Source organism: Canis lupus, chromosome 5 (genome assembly GCF_011100685.1).
Source record: "Canis lupus familiaris isolate Mischka breed German Shepherd chromosome 5, alternate assembly UU_Cfam_GSD_1.0, whole genome shotgun sequence".
Taxonomy (NCBI): domain Eukaryota; kingdom Metazoa; phylum Chordata; class Mammalia; order Carnivora; family Canidae; genus Canis; species Canis lupus.
The window spans coordinates 69,213,809-69,240,843 of NC_049226.1; the positions used below are offsets into that span (position 1 = coordinate 69,213,809).

Below are 27,035 nucleotides of genomic sequence, written 5' to 3' on the forward strand. Positions count from 1 at the left end.
GATACTTCTGAACACGAACATGTTGCAAACCTCTTCAGGAAGCCCAGAGTTGACAGAGAAGAGAGACTATAATCAAAACATTGTTTTTCCCCATGATAACTTCATTAGTAGGTTAGAATAATTTGCGTGTAAAAATGGGGAATGAGGGATAAACTCTTCAGAGGAAGGCTGGGAAGGCTACATAGAGGGGCTGATCAAACCAGATCTGGATGGCAAAGGACATGAGTTTCAATGGTAGCAGGGGACACAGCTTATGTGTGTTACTAATCCTGCTGCTGCCCTGTGACCAACCTCCCCAACCCTCCTGCCTTAAAGTAATGACAAACACTATCTCACACAGTGGCTGTGGTTTAGGAATTCAGGAGCCCCTTAGCTAGATGATTCGGGTGTCAAGTTGCCCAGGAGCTAGCCATCAAGAAAGGGGTGAGGCTGTAGTTATTCCAAAGCTGAAGAGGTTAGAGGATTTATTTCCAAGATGACTTGGTCACATTGCCACTGAGTCAGTGCTGCCTGCTGGAAGGTGGCTCGAGCTCTTTGCCACGAGCCTCCTCCAAAAGGCTACGCATGGGTCCTCACGACACAGCCACCGGCTTCCCCCAAAGCAAGGAAGAACAAGAGCAATCTAGGCTTGGGAGGCTCCCAATGTCATTTCTGTTAGATCCTATTGGTTGCACGTGGAGTGGGAGCTACCTAACAGTTTGGATACCAGAAGGTAGGAATCGCAGGGGACCCTCTTGGGGCCTGGCTACCTTATATGCAAAAGTAAAGAGTGCATCATCCTGAGGGAACAGGGAAAATGCTGATGTCATTGGAATGCAGAATGAGTTAGGGAAATAGTGGCAGGAGGCAAAAATCAGAAAGCTTGGGTCTGATCCCAACCCAGCATTCCAGGCACCCTAACAGCCTTGAGAGTGGAGGTATGACCTCAGGCTACTTTTCATTTTTGGATGTGTACACTGGCTGCCCCAGGCCCTTGGCTACAAGATTTGCCAAACGATATTCTGCTCCAATCGAATGGCCAGGTTGCTATTCCTTCCCTAGATCCAACTGTTGGATTCAATCAATGGATTGACTTAGGGGCCATGAGCACAAAGTTTAATATTCACAATCTGATGAGTTTTCTTCCTTTTCTATCAGTTAAGAGAACTGTTGAGAGGTCTTGTACTGAAGTGTCCCTGGGGACCCATTGTGGGGGGCTCTGTGATGGTAGACACAGGGGAGGCAAAGGCATAGAGCAGCCAAGGAGAATGTCTCTGTCTGGTAACCAGGGGTGGGGGGGATGGAGGAATGGGCAGGCGAGTGAACCCGGCAGAAGTGAGATCTCCTGGAGAGAAGGGGTGTCTTTAGCAAGGGTGAGGGGATGGGGATGGAGCTCCTCTAAGCCACAGTCTTAAACGTTTTTGTGCCAGGGACACTTTAAGCAGTCTGATCAATTTGTAAACCCCTTCCTAGAATATGTTTTCTAACACATAAAAAATCATAGGATGACAAAGGAAACTCATTATATTGAAATAAAGTTGATGTGATAGGTACAAGTTCATCAATAACGGGATCTAGTGGTAAATCTAGTAATCAGATTCATTCCAAAGGAGTAGAGGGCCGACATATCTCTGACATATCTGCATCTTCTGTGATGTGATATGAAAACACCCGTGACTTTTGTCGTTGGCAGTAGTGGGAACAGCTAACACTGTCCTGCTCTGCTTATCCTCCCTCAGAAAGAAAATACGAAATTGTGGTTAACGGTTAATGAAAATAAACTTGAAATGTTTTCTCATCCACATTCATGTGCCCCCATCTAGAGTCTGTTCACAGACCTCAGATTCGGATCCTGGCTCTAAGGGAAATTTATAGGACGTTTTTATAGAGAAGAGAGATCTTCAAGTAAGAAATTCTGATGCTTTGTCTTTTTTTTCTTTTTTCTTTTTCTTTTTCTTTCCTTATTTTTAAAGATTTTATTAATTTATTGAGAGAGAGCAAGAGTGAGAGAGCGCAAAGCGGGGGGGGGGGGGCAGCAGAGGCAGAGGGAGAAGTGGGCTCCCCGCTCAGTGGGGCTCCATCCATCCCGGGGCCCTGAGATCATGATGAGCTGAAGGCAGCCTCTTACTTGACTGAGCCACCCAGGCGCCCCTGATTTTCTCTTTTTAAAGATTAAACTCTCGTGTCACTATGGGACTTATCTGGCAGGACACTAATTGCTTGCTTGTATGAATCTATTTCCTATTTTTAAAAACACTGCTACCAACTAATGTTATTTAAGAAAAACATTCTTTGTAGCCACAACTCTTGTCATCCTGGGAGACCAAGTAATCTCATTACCTGCTCTGACACCAGTGGCCACCGGGGCTCAAGCTCTGCTTGGGCATCTGGAGGAGGGCATGAGGCTGTTAGCTCTCATCTGGCAGCCGCCTGCACGGCACACACACTACTTAGAAGGGACCTAGCTCCGGGGGAGGGTCCCATCTTGACTGAGTGGAGAACACCAACTCTGAGTCATATGTATCTGGCTCGCCCCTGCTCCCCAACTCCCTCAGCAAAGGAAATTGTCGACAAAGCCTCGACTGTCCTCATGCACTCATCCCAGAGCAGGGAACATTTGGCATGCTGAGTGATTTCAGATGACATTAACCCTTTCTTTCAATAGGAAATTCACCATGTGCTACACTCAAGAAACCTCCTCCAAAGTTCTTCATGCACAGTAGCCCTCATCAGAGAAATAAGGGTTAGGTTGGAAGCTCCACTTTTCCATCCTCAGGTTTCTTTGTGGAGAGAATTGAGTTGATGTGCATTCTGTGCTCTGCCCCAGTGCATCCATTTAGATGGTGCCTTTTCCTATTTTTCTGGCTACAAAGGTGTCTTAGGGGCTAAGGGACGCCCTGCTGCTTCCTCCTGCCCTCACTCCCCTGGGGGAGAGGGAGGGAGCCACTAGATTGTGAGTATGGCATCTCCCAGGCTAGCCCTCTGCCTGTCCCCTCTGTCCCCCTCTCTCCCTGTCTCTGTCTCTGCCCTCCTGCCTGGCAGAGGATTCCTGGGGTGGGATCCACCTGTGCAGGTGTGTCCTATCCTTGTCCCATTCTCTCCACAGCTGGGTGGAGCCAAGTCTCTAATTCAAGCACAAAACACTAGCAAATTTATTTGCCCACAGACTCTTGGCTCTCTTTGTCAACCAGCTTCACTGTAACCAAGCTTGTGGTTTGGCCTCCACAGTGTCCTGTGTTTTGTTCCTTAGCAGGTTCTAATTTGGGAAGGGAAAGGCAAGATGCTGTTCATGAGCCCTAACACCTCAACACTACAGCATTTACCTGAGTGAATCAAGACCTCACCTTACACCCTTGGCTTAACTGATAAGGATGTGACCATTCTCATCAACGTATAGCAAGCCTGTACAACGTGCAGCTGCCCACACGATGCAAAGAACCATGCTCCCATGGAGACTCTGCAAGGCTGGGTGTATGGAATGAGAGCAGTGCTGGGGGGCTCTACTGTGCCCTTGATGAGACCTGACAGAAGCCACTGCCTGAACACAACACTGGCATTTCCCTCCCAGTCTCCATGGGACTAGCTGGGCTGGTGAGCAGTCCCTCAACCTTCCAGGGAGGCCCTGGGATATGCTTTATAAAGACCCTGGCTACAACACCTCTGGGGAGTCCTCAGGTCCTGTCATTATTTTGTTACTGGTGACGATGCCTACTATGGTTGAGAGCTGTCTGCGTGCCACAGCTGATACACGTCACATCATTGTCATGACCTTCAATGGTCCAAACCACGTGAAGTAGGCTGTATCAGTTCCCTATGGTCGCTGTAACAAATTGTATAACTTAGTGACTTGGAAGTGACATGGATTCATTACCTTACAGTTCTGGAGGTCAGAAGTCTAAAGGGGGGGGAGTCTCGCTGGTGACATCAAGGTGTTGGCAAGGTGGCCTTCTTTCTGGAGATTCTAGGGGTGAACTGGTTTTCTTGTCTTTTCCAATTTCTAGAAGCTGCTTACGTCTCTTAGATGATGACCCTTCCTTCTATCTTCAAGGCCAGAAGCATAGCATCTTTAAATCTCTCTCTGACTTTGACTCTCCTGCCTCCTCTGTGATCATGTGAGGCCCAAAGAGAAAACCCAGAATAATCTCCACATTTTGACATTATCGACTTAATCACACTTGCAAAGTTCCTTTTCCCTGCAAGGTAACATATTCACAGGCTCTGGGGATTAGGATGAGGACATTTTGGGGGTCATCATTTTGTCTACCCACAGGTCATGTTTTGAACTGCATTTTAGAGGTGGAAATGGAAGCTCAGAGAGGTGAAGTGACTTTTCCAAGGTCACACAGCTAACAGGATGCACAGTCCAGATTCCTCCTCAGGGCTCTAGAATTCCCAGATGCATGCTCCGAGCCTTGCTAATGGGAGAGCTGTGGGAAACCAAGTCAAGTTTTCTAAAGGTTTGAAGAGGCTCCGAAGAAAGAACAAAGAAACCCCTGATACAAGTTTCATAAACTGTAAGGCCATCCTTTATTTGTTATATTTTTAAAATATTTTATTTATTTATTCATGAGACACACACAAAGAGAGGCAGAGACATAGGCAGAGGGAGAAGCAGGCTCCCTGTGGGGAGCCTAATGTGGGACTTGATCCCAGGACCCCAGGATCACGACCTGAACGGAAGGAATGCACTCAACCCCTGGGCCACCCAGGGGTCCTTTAGTTGTTAAGATTTTCTCCTCAATATGGCCCCTGCTTTTCTCTCAGCAGTGTGGGGGAGAAGACAAAGCAGAAACTTTGAGGTAAAGTCCAGTCCCCAGGCTCAGCCATGTGAAGCAGACAAGTCACATTAGCCCTCGGGAACTCCGTTAGCCCTGTGATAAAATGGGCAGCCCTGTGAGTGTTATGGCCTTTATTTAATGCCTGGCTGGAAAACCGGATGCTGTACTTCTTCCCACAGTAGCTGCCCAGAGAGAGTGTGACACTCTTGCATATATCATGAGCTAATCTAATACCAAGATTAGGTAAGAATGGAGAAGTCCCTAATTTTTCCCTAATCCCAGGAATCCAGAGCCCACAGAGACAGAAAATTAGGGCCCAAGGAGTCTTCCATGGAGGAAAATAAGTCCGCAAAAACAGTTCATAAGACACAGGAGAGAAAATATCTAAAGGAATTTAATTTTGATTCCTGCTTTCGAGGTCCATATAAATAGAGATGCTGTTCATTGAATTTCAACAGTCCTTACCACAGCTGTTCTTTGCAAAGGTCAAAAAACATTCATTTCCCACGGTTGTCTTAAAAACACAGAAGCACACACCACAGTATGTCTATTAAGCTGCCTGTTGGAACTGGTGACAGGAAAAGTGAGCAGCTGGTCAGCGTGTGTTCTTGACTAGGGAAGCCACTACCACGGCTGTGTCACTTAAGGAAATAGAAATGCTTATCATTTCAAGTGCAGAAGTGTTGACATCATTTGCCCTAAAAACATTCCCTCCTGACGTCTGAAATGTGTTTTTTTGTGATCACAGCGATATCGGCGGCGGCCCTAGTGCCTACTTATTCCCACTGCTTTCTCACTGATTAAACAGGCTCACACAGAAACTAGTCTCAACTCAAAGGTTGAGAGATCCATCATGGTGTGGCGTCCTAACCCCTGGAGTCCCCTGTCCAGGAGTAGCAGGGTCCAAGATACAACTGCTTTTCAAGATAATGAGCAGAATTGTATTTTCATTACCAAGACAATACACAGTCACTGCATCCAAAGTAGAAAATACAGAGAACATCAACACTAGCCCCCACATACCTGTTACTCTTCTAAGTATGTGCTAGTATTGATTCATTTAATCTTCATGACAACCCTTTGGGGAGGCACATTATGATTCCCATTTTGCAGGTGAAGAAACTGAGGCACATCTCCAGCCATAAGGGTTTTGTTCTCTAAATCGTGCTACTTTCACACAATGGAGCCCTCTGGGAGCATTAGCAGTGATGTGAAAGAAGAATATTTGATGACTTGGCAATCATAAATATGGCTGCCCGTTGTTCAAGATATTGACGTTCCCAGTATCACAGAGCTTGGAAGAGGCGGGGCTGAAATTTGAACTCAGGTAACCTAGACCTGAGACTACCAGCTCACACACTGCACAGTAAGAAAAGCAAGACCTGAAAGGACCACTCTGAACACATTCACACAAATCCTTTCACATCTTGGATCATGATGACATTTGTTATTGACTGAATGTTTCCATCCCTCTCGAATACATAGGTTGAAGCCTTAACCCCCAGTAGAGTGGTATTAGAAAGTGGGGCTTTTAGGAGGTAATTAGATTTAGATGAGGATGGGAGAGTGGGACTCTCATGATGTGGCTAGTGTCCTTATAAGACGACGAAGAGAGAAGAGATCTTCCTCTCTCTGCATGGGGAGATAGCACAAGAAGGAGGCCACCCAGGGCTCTCACCAAGAACCAACTGGCCAGTACCTTGCTCTTGCACTTTCAGCCTCCAGAACTGTGGGAAATTCATTTCTGTACTGTGAGCCCCCCAATCAATGGTATTTTGTTATAACAGCTGAACAGAATAAAGCGATGCACATAGACAAACAATAAACAATCACAATTTATGTGATGTTTTGCAAACTGCTCAATAACATGCTGTGAACATCTTTCCATGTCATCATCTATTCTTTTATCACATCATTTTACATGACTTAATGGGATCCCAATGTAGGATCAGGAGATATATAGATATAGATATAGATATAGATATTTTAAATATTTTATTTATGTATTTATGTATGTATGTATGTATGTATGTATGTATGTATTTATTTACTTGACAGAGAGAGGGAGAGAGCGAGCAGGTCGAGTGCAAGGCAGAGGGAGAAGGAGACAGAAGAAGAGGCAGGCAGAGAGAGAAGCAGACTCCCCGCTGAGCAGAGAGCCCAATGCAGGGCTCAATCCCAGGACTCTGAGAATATGACCTGAGCCGAAAGCAGATGCCGCCCAGGCACCCCACTTTTTATATTTTTTAATGATTACACTTTCAATGGTTATATAAGTATCTATATATATTCTCAATTTTGCCCCTTGGTCTACAAAACACTTAATATCCAGTCCTTAAATAGAAAATCCCCAATCTCTATGTGCTCTCTACTTATTTATTTATTTTGAGAGAGAGAGAGGGAGAGAGAATCCCAAGTGGACCCCCACTGAGACCAGAGCCCAAAGCAGGGCTCAACCCCATGACCCTGAGATCATGACCTGAGCTGGAATCAAGAGTCGGCTGCTCAACCAACTGAGCCACCCAGGTGCCTGGAGAAATATGCACGCTCTAAAAGAACTTTTCCCAAAAAAGAAAAAGTTCTTCAGTTTTTAGGGTACTTCACATAAAGTAAGATGGAGAGATTTAAAATGATAGAAAAATAGAAGTACTCTAAATTCATCATCGCCCTGCATTTTAAGTTATTTTTACCATATAAAAAAAGAGAGACAGAAAAGAAGTAAAGCTCAGAGAATTACACATTTGTCAAATATGAAAAGATGAATCACTGTTAATGACAGAGCGAAGTGTCTCTTGATTCAACATGTACCAAGCAACTCCTGATTGTCTAATACTCTTTGAGGCACAAGAACAGAGACACATGATAGGCTGTTGTTTACTCAGCTATTACCAACCTGTGGAATTTAGATTCAAGTGGTAACTCCTTATCTGTCTCCTTGAAAGGGCTAGAAATCTGTGAATCAGCTACTCATCGTTCACCAAGGATTCTTGAGCTGCCTCCAAAATGCCTCTGCTGATCGTCTCCCCTCCAGCTTGCCAGCTTTCCCTCTGAGTCACAGCTCTGCGAGCACCATGGTGAACAGAGCTGTGTTTCATGTTTAAATATGGTTGGTGGCCTTGCATTTACATTAGGATACATCTGTAATCCCTAGGATGACATTCGAAGCCCTTTACAATCTTGTACTGACTCCCTGCCCTTTTGTGGGATTTCCCTGGGACACCCTCAACTCCCCATATCTCTTCAAGTCATGTATGAACGTGCTGCAGCTTTGCTCATGCTGTTCCCTCATGAGGCCCATCCCTCAACTCCTCCACTGCAGCTTTCCAACCACCCATCAAGGCTTAGTTCAAACAGCACGTCTTCCTGTGTGTGTGTTGCTGACAGGTCTGCTTTCCTTCCTTGCCCGGCAGCTCGTTCTCTGTGTCCCTGATGTCCAGCACTCTGGCATGGACTCAACAGACATTGGTGGGTGCTGGATATTTATACATCATTATCTGCCCCTGGATTGTGGTAGGTGGATTACCTCAGTGTTTCATTGAACTTTAGAAGTCTGCCGGAGTCTCTGCTGTGTGGCCAGAGTATAAATGTACTCCTCCCTGCAGGAGGAAGAAATCCTCCCTCTGTGATGTGATGCTTCTTAATTCTCATTGTCCACCATGAACATAACTAATATCCACTGATATTTACAGGGTGCTAAGTGCTTGACATATCTTATTTAATCATCCTGCTAAGCCTAGAAGCTGGGGACTATGATTATCCTCATTGTGGCAGATGAAGAGCCAAGGCTTGCACAGGCTAACTGACCTGCCTAGTCCCCACAGCTGATAAGAGGCTATGAATCTCTAGAGTCTGAAGCTGGCTCTCATGCTCTAGATCCATGGCTCTCAGACCAGACTTCAGCCAGGTTGAAGTCCTACTAGCGGACTGGAGACAGCTCTTGCTTTCATGGGTGGACAGGCCAACCTCAGAGGATGGGGGAAGAGCTTAGAGATGCCAACAGAATGGGACTCACCACGGTCCCCTGCTAGAATTTCTCCAGAGTCAGGAAGTGTAGGAGGCCACAAGGGAAGGCCCTGTTTCTCTGTCTCTAGCCCCACTGCCATCAGCAGGAAGCCAGCATGTTTCCAACTAAGTTTCAGACCCCAGGGCTTCTTTAGCATCATGCCTCATGAACATCCCATTCCATTTCATTTGCTGACACAACAGAGCAAGTGTGACTCACATAGGGTGGTTCACCATCTGTGTTTCATTTGCAAGGATAATGTGTTATTTTAAAAATAATAAGACAATTTATTTACATCTACTTCTTCCCCCTTCTATTTTCTCAGCAGCAAGTGATAAAAAAAATAGAGAAAATTATCCCAACAAAAATATTTATGAGTAAATAGCTCACAGGAATGGGGAGGATGCTGTTATCTAAATAATTCTGGGCCTGCCCACCAAAATAAAGAAGGAGAATATTCCTGACAGCATGATTGAATTGTGTGTAATTACTGCCAATGTTTTAAACATGATGATAATGAGAAAAGTATTAGCATTAGATCAGAGAGGCCTGAAAACATTTATTTTCCTGATAGTATGACGGCTATTCTTTCATTCGAGGCATGGGAGAAATGTTACCCCTTGCAATTATTCCTTTATTTTTAGGCAGCTTGACTTGATATCATCATTTTCACAGATATTTTTTTTTTTTTTACTATGTTTCTAGAGATGTGGTCTACGTGACAGTATCTTAGCCTGGATCATCTTGACCAAGCACATAGCTCTCTTTAGATTTGCAGCCACACGTCCAATTTCATTGACTATTTTGCTCCGCCACATGCTTTGGTTTTCTTTGACATAATCAAGGACTGCTGACTCTCTCATAGCAAATACATGCACATAAATCTAAAAATAAGTCTTATGTGATACTTACCATGGAAGGAAATGCTCTGTTTTCCCTTTTGGCCTAAAAATTGAGGGCATTATAAAGTCTCAGAAAATCCTTTACCAGCTGAAAATAGAAAATAAATTACATTCAGAGGCCTAATGTCTCTTATTATATGTACATTTTTATGGATAGGCTATCACTTTCCTTAGATTATCTGGAGGATAATAAATATTAAGCTGAAGGCGAATTCAAACAAAGATAGAAAAGTGCTCAACCTCCTTAAAAAGACTAATGATACTCTCACAATGCAAGTGTTAAGATTGAATTTTAAGGGCATCTTTTGGAAACCGTTTTTATTTGTTAAAAAAAAAAAAAGAGGAGGAGGAGGAAGAGAAAGAAGTAGAGGAGGAGGACCAGGATGTAGAGGGGGAGGAGCAGGAGGGAGTGGAGGGGGAGGAGGGGGAGAGAGAGGAGGAGGAGGGGGAGAGAAGACAGAAGAGGAAAAGAAGAGGAGGAGAGGGGGAGGGGGAGGAGGAGAGAAAGGGGAGGGGGAGGAGGAAACAAAAAAGAAAAACAAACCTCCGAAACTGACCATTAGCTACTCTGAGTGGTTTCAAATTGTGGCTGTGTTCAGAAAAGTTGGCAGATTTCAGCTGATGAATTTCAGTCTCCCAGCCAAGATGATCAACTAAATAAACCATTTATCAAATGTTAGGGACCTTTATCTGATTTTATTTTGTAGTGCAGCCAGACATAGTTTAAAAACATAGACAGAGCTGTCAGAATGAGGGGCTGAGTATGGTTATGGAAAAGAATAAAACAGTGCCCCAGATGAACCCAATTTCGTTCAGTAGGATATATGGCTCTTATTTTCTCCAAACGTTTCCCCAAACATTTACTCAAGAGACACAGATCCTCATGCCCATCCTATTCACCAAGGTGTTTCTTAGAGCCTAATGCAGTCCTGACACAAGGCGGGTAGAAGGTGAGTACATTAGATTACTGGATGATTACACAAGGGTAATACTAAGCTCTCAATGAAAATAAAATAATTTTTTGTTTGTATACCCATGCAAGGGTGTGGATCTTACAGTAAATTCTGAGATCATCTGTAAGATATTTACTAATAAGTACAAATGGAATGAACAGAAGCCATCCATCTCTCCATCCATCTATCCATCCATCTATCCATCCATCTCTCCATCCATCCATCCATCCATCCATCCATCCATCCATCCAACAAATCTTTACCAAGTGCCTATTATTCACTTGGCTTAAAGTTTGGCAACGGGAATATGGAGAAGGAAGAAAGATCCAAGATCTCTTTCTTTGGGTAGTTGATATTCTGGTATGGTTTCAGAAAAAGCAAACAGAAGAGCCTGTACTGGAAAACGCACCATGTTTCCAAGTGAAATCTGATGTCTATTCACACAGAGCTTATGAAAACGGAAGGACAATATATGGTCACTGCAGCTGCTCTCACAATTCAGCTGCGAAATCTGAGGAATTGCAACAAAACCCTGCCCAGCGTCAGGAAAACCGAAGAGGTCTGACTCACAGGACAAAGTGAATATGGTGTGCACAATGTGGAAAGAGTCTTTTTTGTATTAGCAACATGTGGGTAGAAACAATAACCAGGCTCTCAGCTGGTAGCTTTTGGGAACTGGAGCCTGGGTTCTCAGGAGCCATAGAAAGTATGACACATGCTAATAGCTATGTTTGTGCAATGCTTTGCTGTTTGCAAAACTGGAGGAAGAGGTGCTATAGTCGGTGGTGCAAATGTCATTATCATAGTCATTACTGATGAGGAAATGGGCTCAGAGAGGTTGAATGATTTTCCCAAGGTCACACAGCTGACTAGGTAGAAAACGGACTCTCCCAGGCAGCATCCTGCAGAGCAAATTTCACCTTGAAGATAGTCAATAAATATTTTCAGTAACTGGAGCCTCAAGGTTGGAAAAGATATTAAGGATATGACCTTTACTAATGAACTGAATCCCTTTCTATGACATCCTACCCAGGGCAGTCTGTTTGAATACATCCCACAATGGGGAACTTACTACTCACCTTTACAATTTACCACTACAACCACTAATGAGGATTATGATAGCCTTTATTTATTTATTTAATATTTTATTTATTTATACATGAGAGACATAGAGATAGGCAAAGAAACAGGCAGAGGGAGAAGCAGGCTCCCTGTGAGGAGCTCAATGCCGGACTCAATCCTGGGATCACAACCTGAGCCAAAGACAGGCACTCAACTACTGAGCCACCCCGGTGCCCCGGTAGCCCGTATTTAGAATAAACAAGGTACTTTGTGTACTTTGACACATCTGATCCTCACCAACCCATTTGAGGGAGGTGCTGTTATTTCCAGCTTGTAGGTAAATAACTAAAGCAGGGAGAGACCAAATAGCTCACTGTTATGGTTTGAATTGTGTCCCCTAAACAGATATATATAAGTCCTGACCCCTTGTACCTGTGAATAGCACCTTATTTGGAAATAGGTTCTTAGGTCATTAAGGTGGGTCCTAATCCAATACAACTGGAGTGTTATAGGAAGACACAGGCATGTACAGAGGGAAGATAATGCAAAAGCACACAGTCAGAAGAAGGACATGCAAAGATGAAGGTAGAGATTGGAGACCTGTATCTCCAAGCTAAGGAAAGCTCAGGATGGCTGGCAGCCCCCAGAAGCTGGAAGAGGCAATGACGGGTCTTCCCCTAGAGACTTCAAAGGGGAGAAAAACACCCAACTCCGAAAACACCCAGATCTCAGACTTCTGGCCTCCCGGACTGTGAGAGAATACATTTCTGTTATTTTAAGCTCCCTGATTTGTGATATTTTGTTACAGCCATTCTAGGAAACAAATACGTTCACCTAGGTGGAAAAACAAGCGATGGGGGCGGGTCCCCCTCTGAGTCATAAGTACACTGAAATGTGGTCTCCAAAAGCAAGGATTCCTCAGCTTGCTGCATGTTTGAATCACTTGGAATTTTTTAAAGATTTTTTTAAAGGTTTTATTTACTCATGAGACACACACACACACAGAGAGAGAGAGAGAGAGGCAGAGACACAGGCAGAGGGAGAAGCAGGCTCCATGCAGGGAGCCCAATGTGGTACTCGATCCCGAGTCTCCAGAATCAGGCCTTGGGCTGAAGGCGGCGCTAAACCGCTGAGCCACCCGGGCTGCCCACTTGGAATTTTTTTTGAGCTACTGATGCCTATGCCCTACTACCCGAGACTCACATTTCATGGCTCTAGGCTTCTGCTGGAGCACTGTGATTTCTAGAGCTCCTCAGCCAAGTTCAAGAAACTCTGTCCCAGTTCACTCTACTACTCATCAGATGGAGACCAAGTAGAATAAATTCCCCGATTCCAATGGCATCTATTTGGCAATGGTGGCCCGTCAAATGGGAAGGCAAGTCAGCAGCCGATCACGGTTAGGAGGAAAAGGAGGGGGTCATTTATGAGTCCTCAGAAGATGGAGACAGAGGGTGAGCTGCCTTCGAGCATTTTCATGTGACCCAAAGCAGTTGAGCAACAATGTGTGCATGTGCTGTGGGTCCAGTGGCTGCATCACCCCCAATGCAGCAGGAAATGAACGGTGATGACCCTGTGACGGCAGCCCCGCACACAGAGATGCCACACGTTCCCAGCTGCCCACCTCTCTCCCTCACACTCTTCCTTCCTGCCCTTTATTGCTCGGTACGTATTTGCTGAGCTCTCATGTGCTAAGGACTGGGAATGCATCAGGAAATGAGCCGGACACAGTCCCTTTCCTCCTCAGAGTATGGAGAGGAGCAGATGAGTGAGGGCACCTGCCTCAGTTGGCCCCACTGGAGAGACATCCGAGGAGTGAGGGTGGGAAGAAAAGGCAATAGTCAAGATGGTGATGTTAAAGATCATTTACCGGCATCTTTGACCCTCTCCCTGACACGCTTTATGACAAATTAACTATGGGAAAGGTGGGTTCAAAGACAACAGTGCCTGTGGCCTCCCCTGATGTCTCACCTCACCTGCCAGGGTCCTCCCTGAGGACATATACTCATTCAAGGAAAGGTACTAAATGGAAAATCAAGGTGAAAAATTGTTGTCCTATCAACTATGTCAACCAGTGGGCTTCCAGAGCCTCCACTCCCAATGAGGTGGGGCCAAACAGGAGCAAACCATTTGTATAATCTCAGGGGCTCTGGGTCGAGGAGGAGTCCTCGACTTATTCATTTACACCCACAGGATTCAATGTACAAACACGCTTGAGATCCCGGGCCTGAACACCCATCAATGAAACAACGATTGGTTTGAACCCTAGCAAGGTTTTCAGGGGTCCCAGTGGAATATAGTCTTAAAAATAAATGGCGCATACATGTTTTAAATGTTCTGCTCAGAGGGTCCAGAAGTAGACTTTAAAACCACACCCAGGACAGGATGCCTACTCAGAAGTTCTCCAGAAATAATGACAAACAATCCCACAGCGCCCGTGGTGGGCATGTGACTGTATGAAAGGGGCAGGGAGATTTGAAGTCTGATGTGCAAGTTCTGTGCCTTTAAAGATGAGGAGCATGGAGTCACGTTTCACCGTTTCAGCAAACTCACCGGAGAGAAGCTTAGCACAGCAGCAGTAAACAGACAAGGCTTGCCTAAATTCAGGGACATTTCTTTCCTTCAGATTGCACCGATGTTGCCTGGGTCAGCAGTGAACTCTGGAAACCCTCACGGAGAAGTGACACTCTTCATTCCTTTTCATTGATTTTCCCATTTCAGTTAAATTGTGTTTATCTTTTTTGGGGGAGCCGTTTATGTATTGTGGCCAGAAACGCTTAATTCAACTCCCATAATTACATACTTATTGCAAGTTAACAAAAACCCAAAAGAAGAGATCATGAGCTTAAAACACATTTGTCCCCAAAATAAACCTCAAAAAATGGAATAATCTATTATATTACACTTTGGTTTATAAATAGAGACTTACAAAACATTTCTGTCAGTAGGAAGAGAAGCTGAGCCAGAGAAATCATTGCATTTCATCTTTGCCTTGTAAAAATTTGCAAATACCTTTGGGAGGATTGGGGAAAGCTGGTGTGTGTGTGTGTGTGTGTGTGTGTGTGTGTGTGTGCGTATGTGTGTGTCCACACATGCATGCACATGCATGCTGGGCGGAATAAACAGAGGCAGAAAGTCATTCCTTGCCTCCGAAGGAGATAATACAGCATCAAGCAGCCATAAACACGGGGCAGGCTGGAAAGAGAATGGGACACAACACGGTGGAAGTGGACTCGGTTCACTCCTTTCCCCCCTGCTTTCCTATTTTTAACTAGTAATAATCACATCTTCTAAGTGACAGCCACGATTTCGATGCAGATCTCATTCTCTTCCTCCCTTCCAGGAATTCTCATTCCTCGCTACAGCTTCCCACCCCTGAAGTGCAAAATCTTAGTGTCATTTCCAACTATTCTTGCCTGTCCCCCAAAAAACGTACAGTGAGGATTTTTAGGAGTGCTCGAAGTGTGCTAGTAGGCAGTGGGGCTACAGACATGCAAAGGATCACAGCCTCTGTTCTTTGTAGGTATATGGTCGAGGCCAGCATTGCCCACCAGAACTTTCTATGATGGGGACAATATTATATATCTGTCCTGGATGATACATGTTTACATTTTCATTTTTATTAACATAAATTTAAATTTAAATAACTGTGTGTGGCCAGTGGTTATTGTGTTGGGTAATACACATCTACACCCAGAGGAAAGGGATACTCTTTAGACATATGGCAGCTTAAAGGGGCATGTGCCATACTATGGCTACAGGTAAGTAGAGTCAGAGAGAGGCTGGAGGAGCACCAAGGTGGTGGAAGACTCAGGTCTCAGAAAGACTATTCTTCTTTTTTTAGAGAGAGCACAAGTGGGAACAGGCAAAGGGAGAGAGAGAATCTTAAGCCGACTCCATGCCCAGCATGGGCTTGATTTTATGACCCTGAGATCATGACCTGAGCCAAAATCACGAGTTGGGTGCTCAACCAACTGAGCCACCCAGGCTGTCCCTTAAGGAGCTTCTTAAAGACAGTGGCTCTAAACCCAGATTCTCGTGAGAAGCTACAGTGTGGAAAATCAGAAAGAAGAGGAGAAGGCATTTCTGATCCAAGCATTTGCTTAGTCAAAGACATGAGGGGGAAAGGTACCAGCCCATTAGGGAAACCCAGCAGTCACTGTGGGGAAGGTGGTACTTGCACATCAAGGGGGACTGCTGGGGTCATGTCTGTGGGTTGATGTCATGTAGGGAATGAAGAATCCTGGGACAAGAGCAGATTTGGGGGTGGGGGAAGGGGTGAGGGGCAGAAAGGAATCCCTAAGTTGGTTTAAAATGTTATTTTTGAAGGGCCAATAGTCTCTCCTACTGAGGGTAGCCTGTGGGGAGCTGCAGAGTGGGACCCGGAACTTAGGAGAAGGGCCAGGGCCAGGGTACACATGTGAGGCAACATAAGTGGCACAGGAGCACATACCCTGTGTACATGGGACTGTGACCACCAGCTTTGTCCGACAGTCTCATCTTATGTAACTGATTGACTGCATGTGGAAACTGGCCCTATAATTTCTAAAATTTGTGATTTTTAGGAAGGCTACAATTGGAATTTTTAAAAAATAAATAAAAAAATCTTGGGGGAACCTGGGTAGCTCAGTCAGTTGAGCATCAATCAGCCTTTGGCTCAGGTCCTGATCTCGGGATCCTGGGATTGAGCCCTGTGTCAGGCTCCCTGCTCAACAGGGAGTCTGCTTCTCCCTCTCCCTCTACTCCTCCCCCTGCTCATACTGTCTCTCTCTCTCTCTTTCAAATAAATAAATAAAATTTTAAAAATATGAAATCTAAATATTTTGACATGGCAACTAATGTGGAAACTTGAAATCACCCTGGGCAGAAACAATGAGCAAGAGTGTAGACTGACTAAAGTCCATGCAGATCTCATTCTCATTCTCACCGGGTCACCGGTGTTTGTCACCTGACCTACAAGATGGGTGAGGGTGCCCAGTGATAACCTGAGGTTGAAGCAGGAGAGGTTCCAGGGAAACAGTGGCACACGTGGCAAGAGGGGGTGGGGAAGAAGAGAAGTGGATGCCACCTGACTCTGTGATCTTGGACAAAGCCCCTTCCCTTCCTTCTGTCCCTCCCCCGCCTCCTTGTCTGTCCTTCCTTCCTCCCTCCCATCCTCTCCCTTTGGCAGATGGGTAAGGAGGGATCGAGTCCCATCACAAGGGCTCATGAATAAGCACTTGGTGAGGAAACAGAGGCATCAGGTTGAGTGAATACAAATAACTCCAAAGGATGCAGCCTTTCAGAGAGTGTGTTTTTTAGGTTCGCGTTTCCCTTTATAGATTTCCCTACCCAACCACGTGTAAACACCTCATTTCCACCCCTCTGTATAAAGTGCCTTTGCCTGAAGCCTCACATCTTCCCTCCTGTGAAAGCCACGTTCGATTCTTATGAAAAAGAAGATGTGTGCCTTTCCGCTCACCTCCCGGTCCAGCAAGGCAGGTGACACGACAGTGACGATGTCCCCTTTTTCAGGATCTATGTAGAACATGTTTGGAGATGGCTTGTCAGGTGTCTGCTGACGGATATTGTACCGCAGGAGGGCATTATCTGTGGCCGGGTCATCCGCATCAAAGGCTGTCATCCGCATCACCGTGGTCCCTGAAGGGGAAGGACAGAAGGGCAGGAGACGGTTACTCAGGGGACAGTGATGGGCAGAGATGCCCCCTCCCTGGCAATGGCCATGGACTGATGTACCAATCGCTTTCCACATTAAAAGGGAAAGCATTTCCCGAGCCCTGTTATATTTTTGCTTTTCTTTCGTTCTCCCTCCTCCATCACGTTAAAAGACCTGAAATAAAGAAAAGAAATCTTTGCTGTTCAGCAGATTGACAGCTTAATTTTTCCTTCTGCTGATATGCTGTTTATTTTCACAGGCTTTTCATTCAATTGTGGATGTGGCTGCATGACAATGGCCTTTATTTTAAAAACTCTTATTGAATGCCTACTACATGTGGGGCCCTGGTCCTGGTGATGAAGAAAACAGAGGGGAGCGAAGGCATTCTCTGGTGCTCAGCAGGTCAGAGATTGGCAAGAGAGACAGCATATAACAAAATAATCAACCATAACAAGTGCATCGAGAGAGAGCATTATGAATACACAGGAAAACCATCCTCATCTACCCTGACATACAGGAAAAGTCCCCAGTGTGGAAATCTAAGGGGTGAGTAGGTGTAAGCAAGGTGAAGGAGAGGGGCGCCAGCAGGAAAAGATGTTCCAGTTAAAAGGAATATGAGCAAATGCTATTTGAGCCTTTACCGTGTGACTACCACACTGTTGTAGGCACTTAAGCTACAAAGAAATTAGAGAGATGAAGATGATGTGGACTACTTGATCATGGCAAGTGTTGATAAGGATGTCAGACACTGGGTCTTGCTTACACACCGCTCATATGACAAAGAATTGGTGTTAGCCACTTTTGAGGACAATTGAGCAGCACCTAGTGAAAGAAAAATACAGTCACCCATTTGGCACCTACCACCAAGAAACACTTGCATGTGTCCACAAAGGGTTCTTGCAAGGATGTTCACCGCAGGATTATCCATCATGGTGAAAGATTTGGAAACAATCTAACCGTCCAAACAACAGAGAAATTACTAAAATGATGAGATTCTCTGCACTAGGAACAATTTTGTAGTAGTTTGAAGAAGGTTGTGGGTCTAATGTGTTCTAGCATGGAAGGCTCTCCAAGAAAGAGTAATATGTGAAATTATCAGGTTGAAGAATGTTATCCATAGTATGGTGTCATTTTTGTGAACCTGCTTCCACACAAAAAAATGCCACAATACTTTATACGTATATTTTGCCGGTAGAGTTTATGTTCAAAAAAGTATAGCAGGTCTAATACAAGTGAACTTCACATTGGTTATGGTGGTATAGGGAAGCAAATCTTGCCATCCCAAGATATGCCTCTTTGGCATATTGATTAATTTAACCTGGTTATTTTTAAGAAACTGCAGACACAAGAGAAGGTCTGAAAATCAAGTGGAAGTCATACCTTTTGTAAGGAACATTTACATGTATAAGGGAAATCTCCATTGGTGAGGGTATCTCCCTCACTGTAACAGTAAGAAGAGGATGATTCTAAACCTGTAGACCCTGTTGTCAGTGGAAAGGTAGGACTTAAATCTGCATACCAACCCTACCCTGTTGACTGTACTTTCCCTGCTCACCTCCCATTACAGACTCCCATCCCATCTTTAGCTGAAGATGGTATTTAAGGTGATGACTTCACCCCTTTCAGGAAATTATTCCATTTGCTTGGGTCTCTGCCATGTATATAGGAGGTATACAAGTTTTGTTTGATTTTCTCCTGTTAATCTAGTGCATGCCAATTTGATTCTCAGACCAGCCAGAAGAACCTTGAAGGGCAGAGGAAAATTATTCCTACCCAACAGTGGCTCCCCAACAAAGGAGACTGGGATTAAGGATGGTGAGAAGGAGGTAGGACTTTGGCCCAATCTATAGTTTTGATCATTTTTACAAGGAGAATGTACTGCTTTTGCAATTAAATTTTAATGTAAAAAGATCACATTGATAAATACCATTAATCTAAAAAAAATAGCTGGTTATCTTACCAGCAAAACAGGTTACTCAGGAATAGCAGAGAATTTCAATTGAGGATCTGCAAACTACTGCAAAGCCATAGGCAAGTCCAACAAACAAAGGAGAATAATGTTATTTTTATCAAGAAGGAAGAAATCAGGAGGGGTTGTTTTGAAGGCAAGTCCCCTGGAGAAAAGCAGGAGTTCAAAGTGATGACAGTTTCTCATTGGTTGAGTTGTAGGGATGGTCAATTTCTTGTACTACACACAATGTTCATCCTTCCCTGTTGGGACCTGTAATTGATGATTCTTCCTTGTTGATGATTCTTCTGTTGGGTCTGTAATTGACAGTTCTCCTTATAATTGACATGGAGTGGTGCATCCCCTTTCCAACCTTCCCCTCGCCCCCTCCTCACTCCACTTTAGTGAGGCTTCCCTGCATTGATTTCACAAACCCAATAGAAGCATGGGCTAGAGCAGAATCAAGCACATTTGCCTGCTGGTCTTGACAATAGTAAGCCATCTTATTTGGCTCAGGGCAACCTGCCCAACTACGATTTTTCATTGTAGTTTACTCTTCTACGAATATAGAGCCCACCTGTGGATTCTGACCCCTTCTGGACCCATGAAATATGAACTAACAGGTAAGAGATGAAAGCAGCATGGTCCTGTAGTCCCCAGCAGAAATACTCCCATGTAGAAAATACTGAACCTTAAAGGAAACACGAACTTCATCTGGCTCAGCTGCCATCCTGGGGTATTCCTTTCCTGCCTATGACTGTGTTTCTCAGACCATCAAAGGCACTTTACTTTTTCTCACAATTGGAATCAGATCATCATCCATTAGGTCTGATTGATCGGACAAACATGGGGATCTGACCACCCTAAGTTTGGATGGATTTCTAAAGCAGCCTCAGTGTTGCCATGGGCTAGATGCATCAGGCACATTTTCTATCCTACCATGTTTCTTCACCTTTGTTTCTTCATGAAATTGTCACAAGGCAAACTTTAGGGTCCAGTGTGAGCAGAGATAATGCTTGGCTTATGCCAAGCATAAGCCCTTGTCTTGCCCCTTATCTTTGGAAAATATCAGCACACAAACTGGCACTTATTCCATTGAAGCACACAATGGAATGAGGGTCTTTTCTCAGCCTGGTGGACTGGGAAGCCACTCCTGATCTAGGAGCATTAGTGTGAGGGGTGGAGGGGTGATGCTTATTTGCTTCCCTGGTCTAGGAAAACAGGATTCTCTAATCAGGATCCTGTCAGAAATCAGAGGCAGCTTTCAGGCCTACAGACTCACCAGGGACGTACTAAGTGAGCTCCTTGTGGCCAGAGGCATGAAGGAGGCCTTGACACTATCGATTCCACAAGAAACCAACTCTGGTTAAGTGTGCACGACCCAGTGCCTTGCACTTTGTTAATGTCTAATGAATGCCTAACTGATGGAATCTCTGTCCTACTTAATCTGCTTTTAATTGAAGTCATAGATGAACAAACAAAATAAAGATGAAGTCATCATGGTTGCTTATGTCATGGCTCGCACAAAAAGGATGAGAGGAAGCAAACAAAATCTCCGAGGCTAATGAATTTTCACTTTTCACCAGGAAAGTCATTGACAATGTCTTTTTTTCATTGCTATTGTTACAGATCTAATAACATGATACTACGAAAGGTTATCCAGAAAATGCTTTTTATTTTAATGAACAGTTCAGGAGCAAATGAACTTGGTCCAACTTGCCTCTGTCTTAGGTTGGATGTGGGTACAGAACAGGATTTGCATCCGAGGCCCACCTCCATGGAGACCAAATGGTGCCAACATAAATAGGTTTATTGCATTGAAGGAAACAACTTTGGGTAATGTTGAGGTTCAAATCTTGCTTTGTGAACACGGGCGAGTTATTCAGCCCTACCCAAACCTTGGTTTCCCCAATTGCAAACAGGATATTAGTAATACTTTTGTCTTTGGTCTCTGTAAGGGTTTCATGGGATACTATATTAAAGAACTTGGTACAATGCCTGGTACATTAGTGTTCTGAGGAAGATGCCTTTTCTTATCAAACCCGCTCTCTAGGTTCTGAGCCATCATGATGGTGCCAGCAATGGCTGCAGACAATGGAGCTGTCCACAGAACCTGGTACCTCTGCAGCAGGGTGACCCCAGGTGCCCATTGCCTCTGAGTTGCCCTGCCTCACCCTCTACTTTCCACCTGGTCCATGGTCTTAGTTTGCAGATGTGTTTCTACCATGGAGAACACAACTCTATACTAACACATACACATGTGCACATGCACACACGCACACACATTCTGTAGGCTACATGATACCCTAGTCTTCCTCTAGGATCAAGGTTCTATCTTAGTCCCAGTCCATCTGCTAGACCCAGCACCTTGCTCTTCCAGTCCCCTCCCCTGGGGGCTAGCTCGTGATTTTCATACTTCTGGGTTCTGTGATGGTCGGATAAACCTCCTACACTAGCATTTCCTAAACTGTAACCAAGGAACTCTGGTTTCATGGGCTCAGCAGAGAAACCAAGTTGGGAAATATGCAATAGCCACAGTTAAGCAAGTTTCTATCCTGGAGGACTTCTCAGTGTCCTTAGTAAGCAAATGCATATTGTAAATCTCAAGAGAGAATAAAATCTGCAGCATTTCCCTAACTTCTCTGGAGATAGAACGTCTTCATTTTAAGAATATCTTTATGAGATCCTGTCCTAAATTTGAGCTCTTGGAGGATACCGACTGTGTTTTTTCATCTTAATAAGTTCAGTGTCTGACATGCGGGAGGCCCTTTATCAATGTTGAATAGAATTGCATTCTTACAATTCACTCAAGCTTTGTCTTATTTGCACTGACCAGAAATCATGAAGAACTTCTCACTGAGAAGAATGGACTACATTGTCCTGGACATTTTTCACAACCAGGCATGCCTCACAACCACCTCTGAACATTCTTTTGCCCCTTGGAGGCCCTTGTTGGAATTGGATTCAGCAGGCTGACATTCATCACATAAGCACCAGGACAGCCTTACATTTTGCCCAAGCCTATACCCTGGATCTCAGAGGAAGGCTCTCTCATTTCCCTCAGCCCAGTGGCTTCCCCATCCATGCTTCTCTTGTGCCTACATGTGCTTCCTGATGGCAGAGAAAAGATAATTATATGACAGACACCCGTGTGGGTCCTCTGAAGTACATTTCTGCCTTTCCCCCCATCACAATATTCTCCTGAGTGTCAAAATAAATGATAATCACCCTGTCACTCTCAGATGAACTAGTAAAAGCCCCTCCAAAGCAAATAAAAGAATTATAGGCTGCTAGTCGAAAGTCTCAAGTAAGGCTATCATTTTCTTTTGTCGAAGGACATGGCCACCAGCATGACAAGCTGATAAACAATTATGATTGTTCTATCTGGGTCAGATAGTCCCCTTCCCTCTTGGCTGCATTTCTCTGATTAAAGGGAGTGCTGCCTGGTGTTAGAACCTTAAGTGCTGGTGTTTGAAGTTTTGCTTCCCTGTGACTTCGAGAACAGCCACGCCCGTGAAGAGTGGAGAGTGGATCCCAAAGTGAGGGGCCTGCTTAGCACCTCAATGAAAGATCAAGCACCCTCAGATGTGAGAGGCTCTATAATACAGCTCACTCTGTTCCACAGGCAACAAAGCTATTCTATTCTTGAAATTTCTTTGACCTCATCCCAAAACATCTTCTTCACGTGATCAAAATTGTCAGATTCCTTTTTTAAAAAAACACATTCCCATAAGAAAATAGTATATTGAGACATGGACATTCAGATTTGTGTTTGGCCTCAGATTTCTGATAGCACAGTTGGGGTAACTGCATACTTTCCAGGGAGATGCATAATACAAAACCCAAGATGATCAGAGATGGCAGACGTCACCAAGTGAGCCCCCTAAATGTGACAAAATGGCACATCGTCAAAAAAGCATCCAAGTCACAGAAGGAGGTAGTGCATTCTGATGCCACATTGACAACCATGTCTGTAACTAAATGACCTAAGAGATGTATAGCAAAGGTTACTAAAAAGGGAGTGTGCCCATGGACTGCATTGTCCGACTTACTCCATGCACGTTTATTCCCACATCAGAATGAAAGTGCTTAGATGCCGGGCACCTCAACTTGTTTTGCCAAGTGGGAGGGACACATGCATATGGGCACATGTGTAGTTGGACTGACGCTAATTTGAAACTCAATATATTTCTCTTGAAACTCTAGGGGCACCTGGGTGGCTCAGTTGGTTAAGCGGCTGCCTTTGGCTCAGGTCATGATCCCAGGGTCCTGGGGTGGAGCCCTGTGTCCAGTATCCTGCTCAGCAAGGGGTCTGCTTCTCCTTCTCCTCCCTGGTCATGTTCTTTCTTGCTATCTCTCTCTCTCTCTCTCTCTCTCTCAAATAAATAAAATCTTAAAAAGAAAAAAAAGGAACCTCAGTTTGAAGGTGTTCTAGGCATCCTTGTTCCCAAAGTCCAACCAGCGTTTTTAGGTGTGGGATGATGATAAACCATCTAGTTTGTCTGGAACTGAGGGCATTCCGGGAGAGTCCCAGGCAAACCAGAATGAGCTTGTCACCAGCAGGCCACGGTTACTTTCAGACATAGACACATCTCCTGGCCATGACTGTCAGAGTACACATGTAGTAAGTGTTGCCAAATGTGACTTTAGTGGCACAGGCCACAGAACCCATTCCACTCACCCTGCCACACCACTCTGGGATTGCTTCCTGACTGTTCAGGGGGACACAGCCCAACTGTCCTCTACAGTCCTTAATGGTGAAGAAAGAGAAGTAGGTGTGCAAACTCAAAGCAGAGCAGGGCTAGAGGCATGGTTTGAGATCCTGTTCTTACCATTTACTAGCTGGGCCTCCTTGGGCAAATTCCTTTGCTTCATCAAACCTCAACCTCTCCATCTATAAAACTATTCCCCATAATGGGCTGTGTGAGCATCGAATGTATTAATTCAGTGCTTCTCAACCTATTACGATGATGATGATGATGATGATGATGATGATGATGATGATTGATGATGATGATGATGATGATGATGATGATAATTATCCACCTCTCCCTTCTAGAGTCTTTTTAGATGTTTTTCCCTACCAGCCATCCCCCGCCATGGATATCCTGTATATATATATTGATGTACTATGACCCTTTGGAGGGTCACAAACCATTGCAATATCCAATATTTTTAATGTCCCCCCAAGCACCAATTTACTCCTCCTTGGGGTGGTATTGTACCCACTGAGAATGTACAAATTAATGAATATAAAGTCCAAAGCCTGGGCGATGGTAAATACTCGAGAGATGCAAAGTTTTATTGTTATTTTTATTGACTGCTGCAATTTGTAACTCTGTTCTGGGGTGACCCACTGCTGTGTGTGATAGTGATGAGCGAAACCTTGTGGGGCCCAACCACTAGCAGAGCAACTCATACTAGTTCTAGGACTCACACTCAGCATCTGCAGAAGCAGAGATTAATTAAATTTTCCTAAGGAAACAACTCCTTTCTTCTCTCAGACAAGCCTAGTGACTTCTGTTGAGTGCATGCATGCATGAATCAGCCTCCTCTGGTCTTGCCGATGTTTCCCCATACACAGGAATTAATAGGGAAGCTGTCAAATGATTAGTTGACAAAAGATAACCACAGCAACTTGATAGGTATCCAGAGGCTGTCCACATTCTGCAGTGCGTGCAATCCTGAAAAGTCACCCATGTAATGAATCATGAATAATGTCTTATTTTCCCATTGACCTACATTAGCATTTCATACCTGCTTTATCTTCATTTGAGGGGGTGTCCAATTGGAAGCTGCGCCTCATAATTCACTTTAAGTTTTTCTGCTTATCTCTCAAGCACTCTATACACTGGTAGAATAGGAGAAAGAGGTTGGCTTTCTGCTCTGGGTGTGGAGACTATTAAAGAAAGCCCTGGAGGGGGGGAGGGAGCAACAGGGGACAGCAGGCTTAGACCTAAGGCAAAGCCTGGGAGATTTAGCTTCATCACTGTTGCTTCTTTGGGGGGCCCTTCCCTCTGTCCCCCCCCCCCCCATTACCTAGGGATTGTCATGCATCAGCACATATTCCTCTCACATTTTGCATATGGCGATCAGGCTGTGCATTAGATCTAAAAAGTTCTCGATGAGCGTTTTGATGAAGATGTCAATGACCTGTGGTCTTTCCTATGACAGCCTGAGGGTCTTCCTTATCAGCCCTGAGCGTGTGACTCTCTGACTCCATTCCAAGAGTGAGGGCAGGGAACTGGGCCAGGAGTAAGAAGCTCAAATGCCCACCGATTGCCCACATGGGTAACCTAACATGAGTAAAGCAAATTCAAGACGGTTGGGAGTGGTGTAGCCTGTGGCAAACTGGAGGGTCCATGTTCTGCTTCAGGGGCAGCTACCTTTTAGTTTAAGGTAATTGCTGCATTTCTTGAACATGAGTCTGGAGAAGTCAGATCTTTTGATTTTTCAAGAAAAGGTGGGAATTTGAATTTGCATATAAACTATCAGAATGTTTACACATTGGATACCAGTTTGAATTTTTAAAAAGATCACTGAGTGAGACGAGGAAGCCCAAACAAAACAGGCTATGGCTCACTAGTTTTCAGCTCTTGACCGTGACTGTCAAAAGAGCCAATTGTTTCCCTAAGGACAGGAACTAAATGTTGTTAATGTGTCCGTTGGTGATAAATTACAACTTAAGACTTACAACTTAAGTACGCCCCCTATAAATGGTACACCCACTATAAAGTTCGCCCTGCTTCCTTCTACCTCACTTTTGGAACAGGAAGTCCTCTCCTGTGTCCCACGACCCAGCAAAACAAGAGGCAGTAGAGACACTATGATACCACATTGCATGATGCAATTTGTGCATTAACTTACTTGATCCTATATGAACCATGGGAGGCATGTCATATACATGGGTGGGCCCATTGTACAGATGAGGAGATTGAGACTAAGATGGCCACACAGCTAATTACCCCATGAGCCAGGATCTGAACTCCTCTTTGCTAGAGGAACAATGGCCCAAACTATGAGTTGCTCTTTAGTACTCACTCTTCTTTTGTTCCTGATTTTAGCTGGCCACGCTGTGGACTAGCAGGACCAGATAGCTCAGCTTCTCTGGCAGCTAATAGGGCCATGGACTAAGGGTTAGACAATGAGTTATAACTACCAGTATTGTGTGTGATACTCCAGGTTAAGTTTCCTTAAAGGGGCCTCAATCAGGAAGTGTGACTTTTGTCACACCCCCTCTTCTCACTTCCTGCTACCTAGAATGCAGACGTGATGATGACTATGGTCTTAGTAGCCCTTTTTGGACCATGTCCTTTGAATAGAAGTTCCATGATGGGAAGGTAGAGCAGAAAGGCAGAACGGACCTGAGTCCCTGAGTCTCTGATGACCATGGAGCTTCCAGAGAAGCCTGGAATGCCTTCCTCCGGCTTTGTTTACATGAGCAAGAAATAAATGAGAGAAAAGTAAAATATCTTGTTTGGAGCTTGGGTTTGCTGTTCCATGCCTTTATCTTCTCTGATAAAGGCAGGAAGCAAAGATGGAAGAAAACAAATAAATATATTTTATTAAATAGTATTACCCTAGAAAGTAAGTTTTGTTGCTTTAGCCTAGAGCTAGATGACACTGTTCTGGAGAAAAGTAGAAATATCCAGGCAGCTCCACATGTATTTTTAAATATTTAAATTGGTTCCATTCATCTCAAATGCCTTGAATACAGAGACAGCTTTTCAGGGAGTAAGAATGTTTCATTAGTGGCC

The 27,035-nt window shown here is 44.5% G+C and overlaps 1 protein-coding gene across 2 annotated transcripts in view; it reads right to left on the bottom strand.

Moving 5' to 3' along the window:
- The window catches only part of CDH13 (cadherin 13), a 1,002,781-nt gene that overhangs the window by 224,693 nt on the left and 751,053 nt on the right, over positions 1-27,035 (bottom strand). For both annotated transcript variants that reach the window (XM_038538175.1, XM_038538176.1), the window contains one exon: positions 17,136-17,314. In XM_038538175.1, the coding sequence (XP_038394103.1) occupies positions 17,136-17,314 (179 nt within the window). The remainder of the gene's footprint in view (positions 1-17,135; positions 17,315-27,035) is intronic.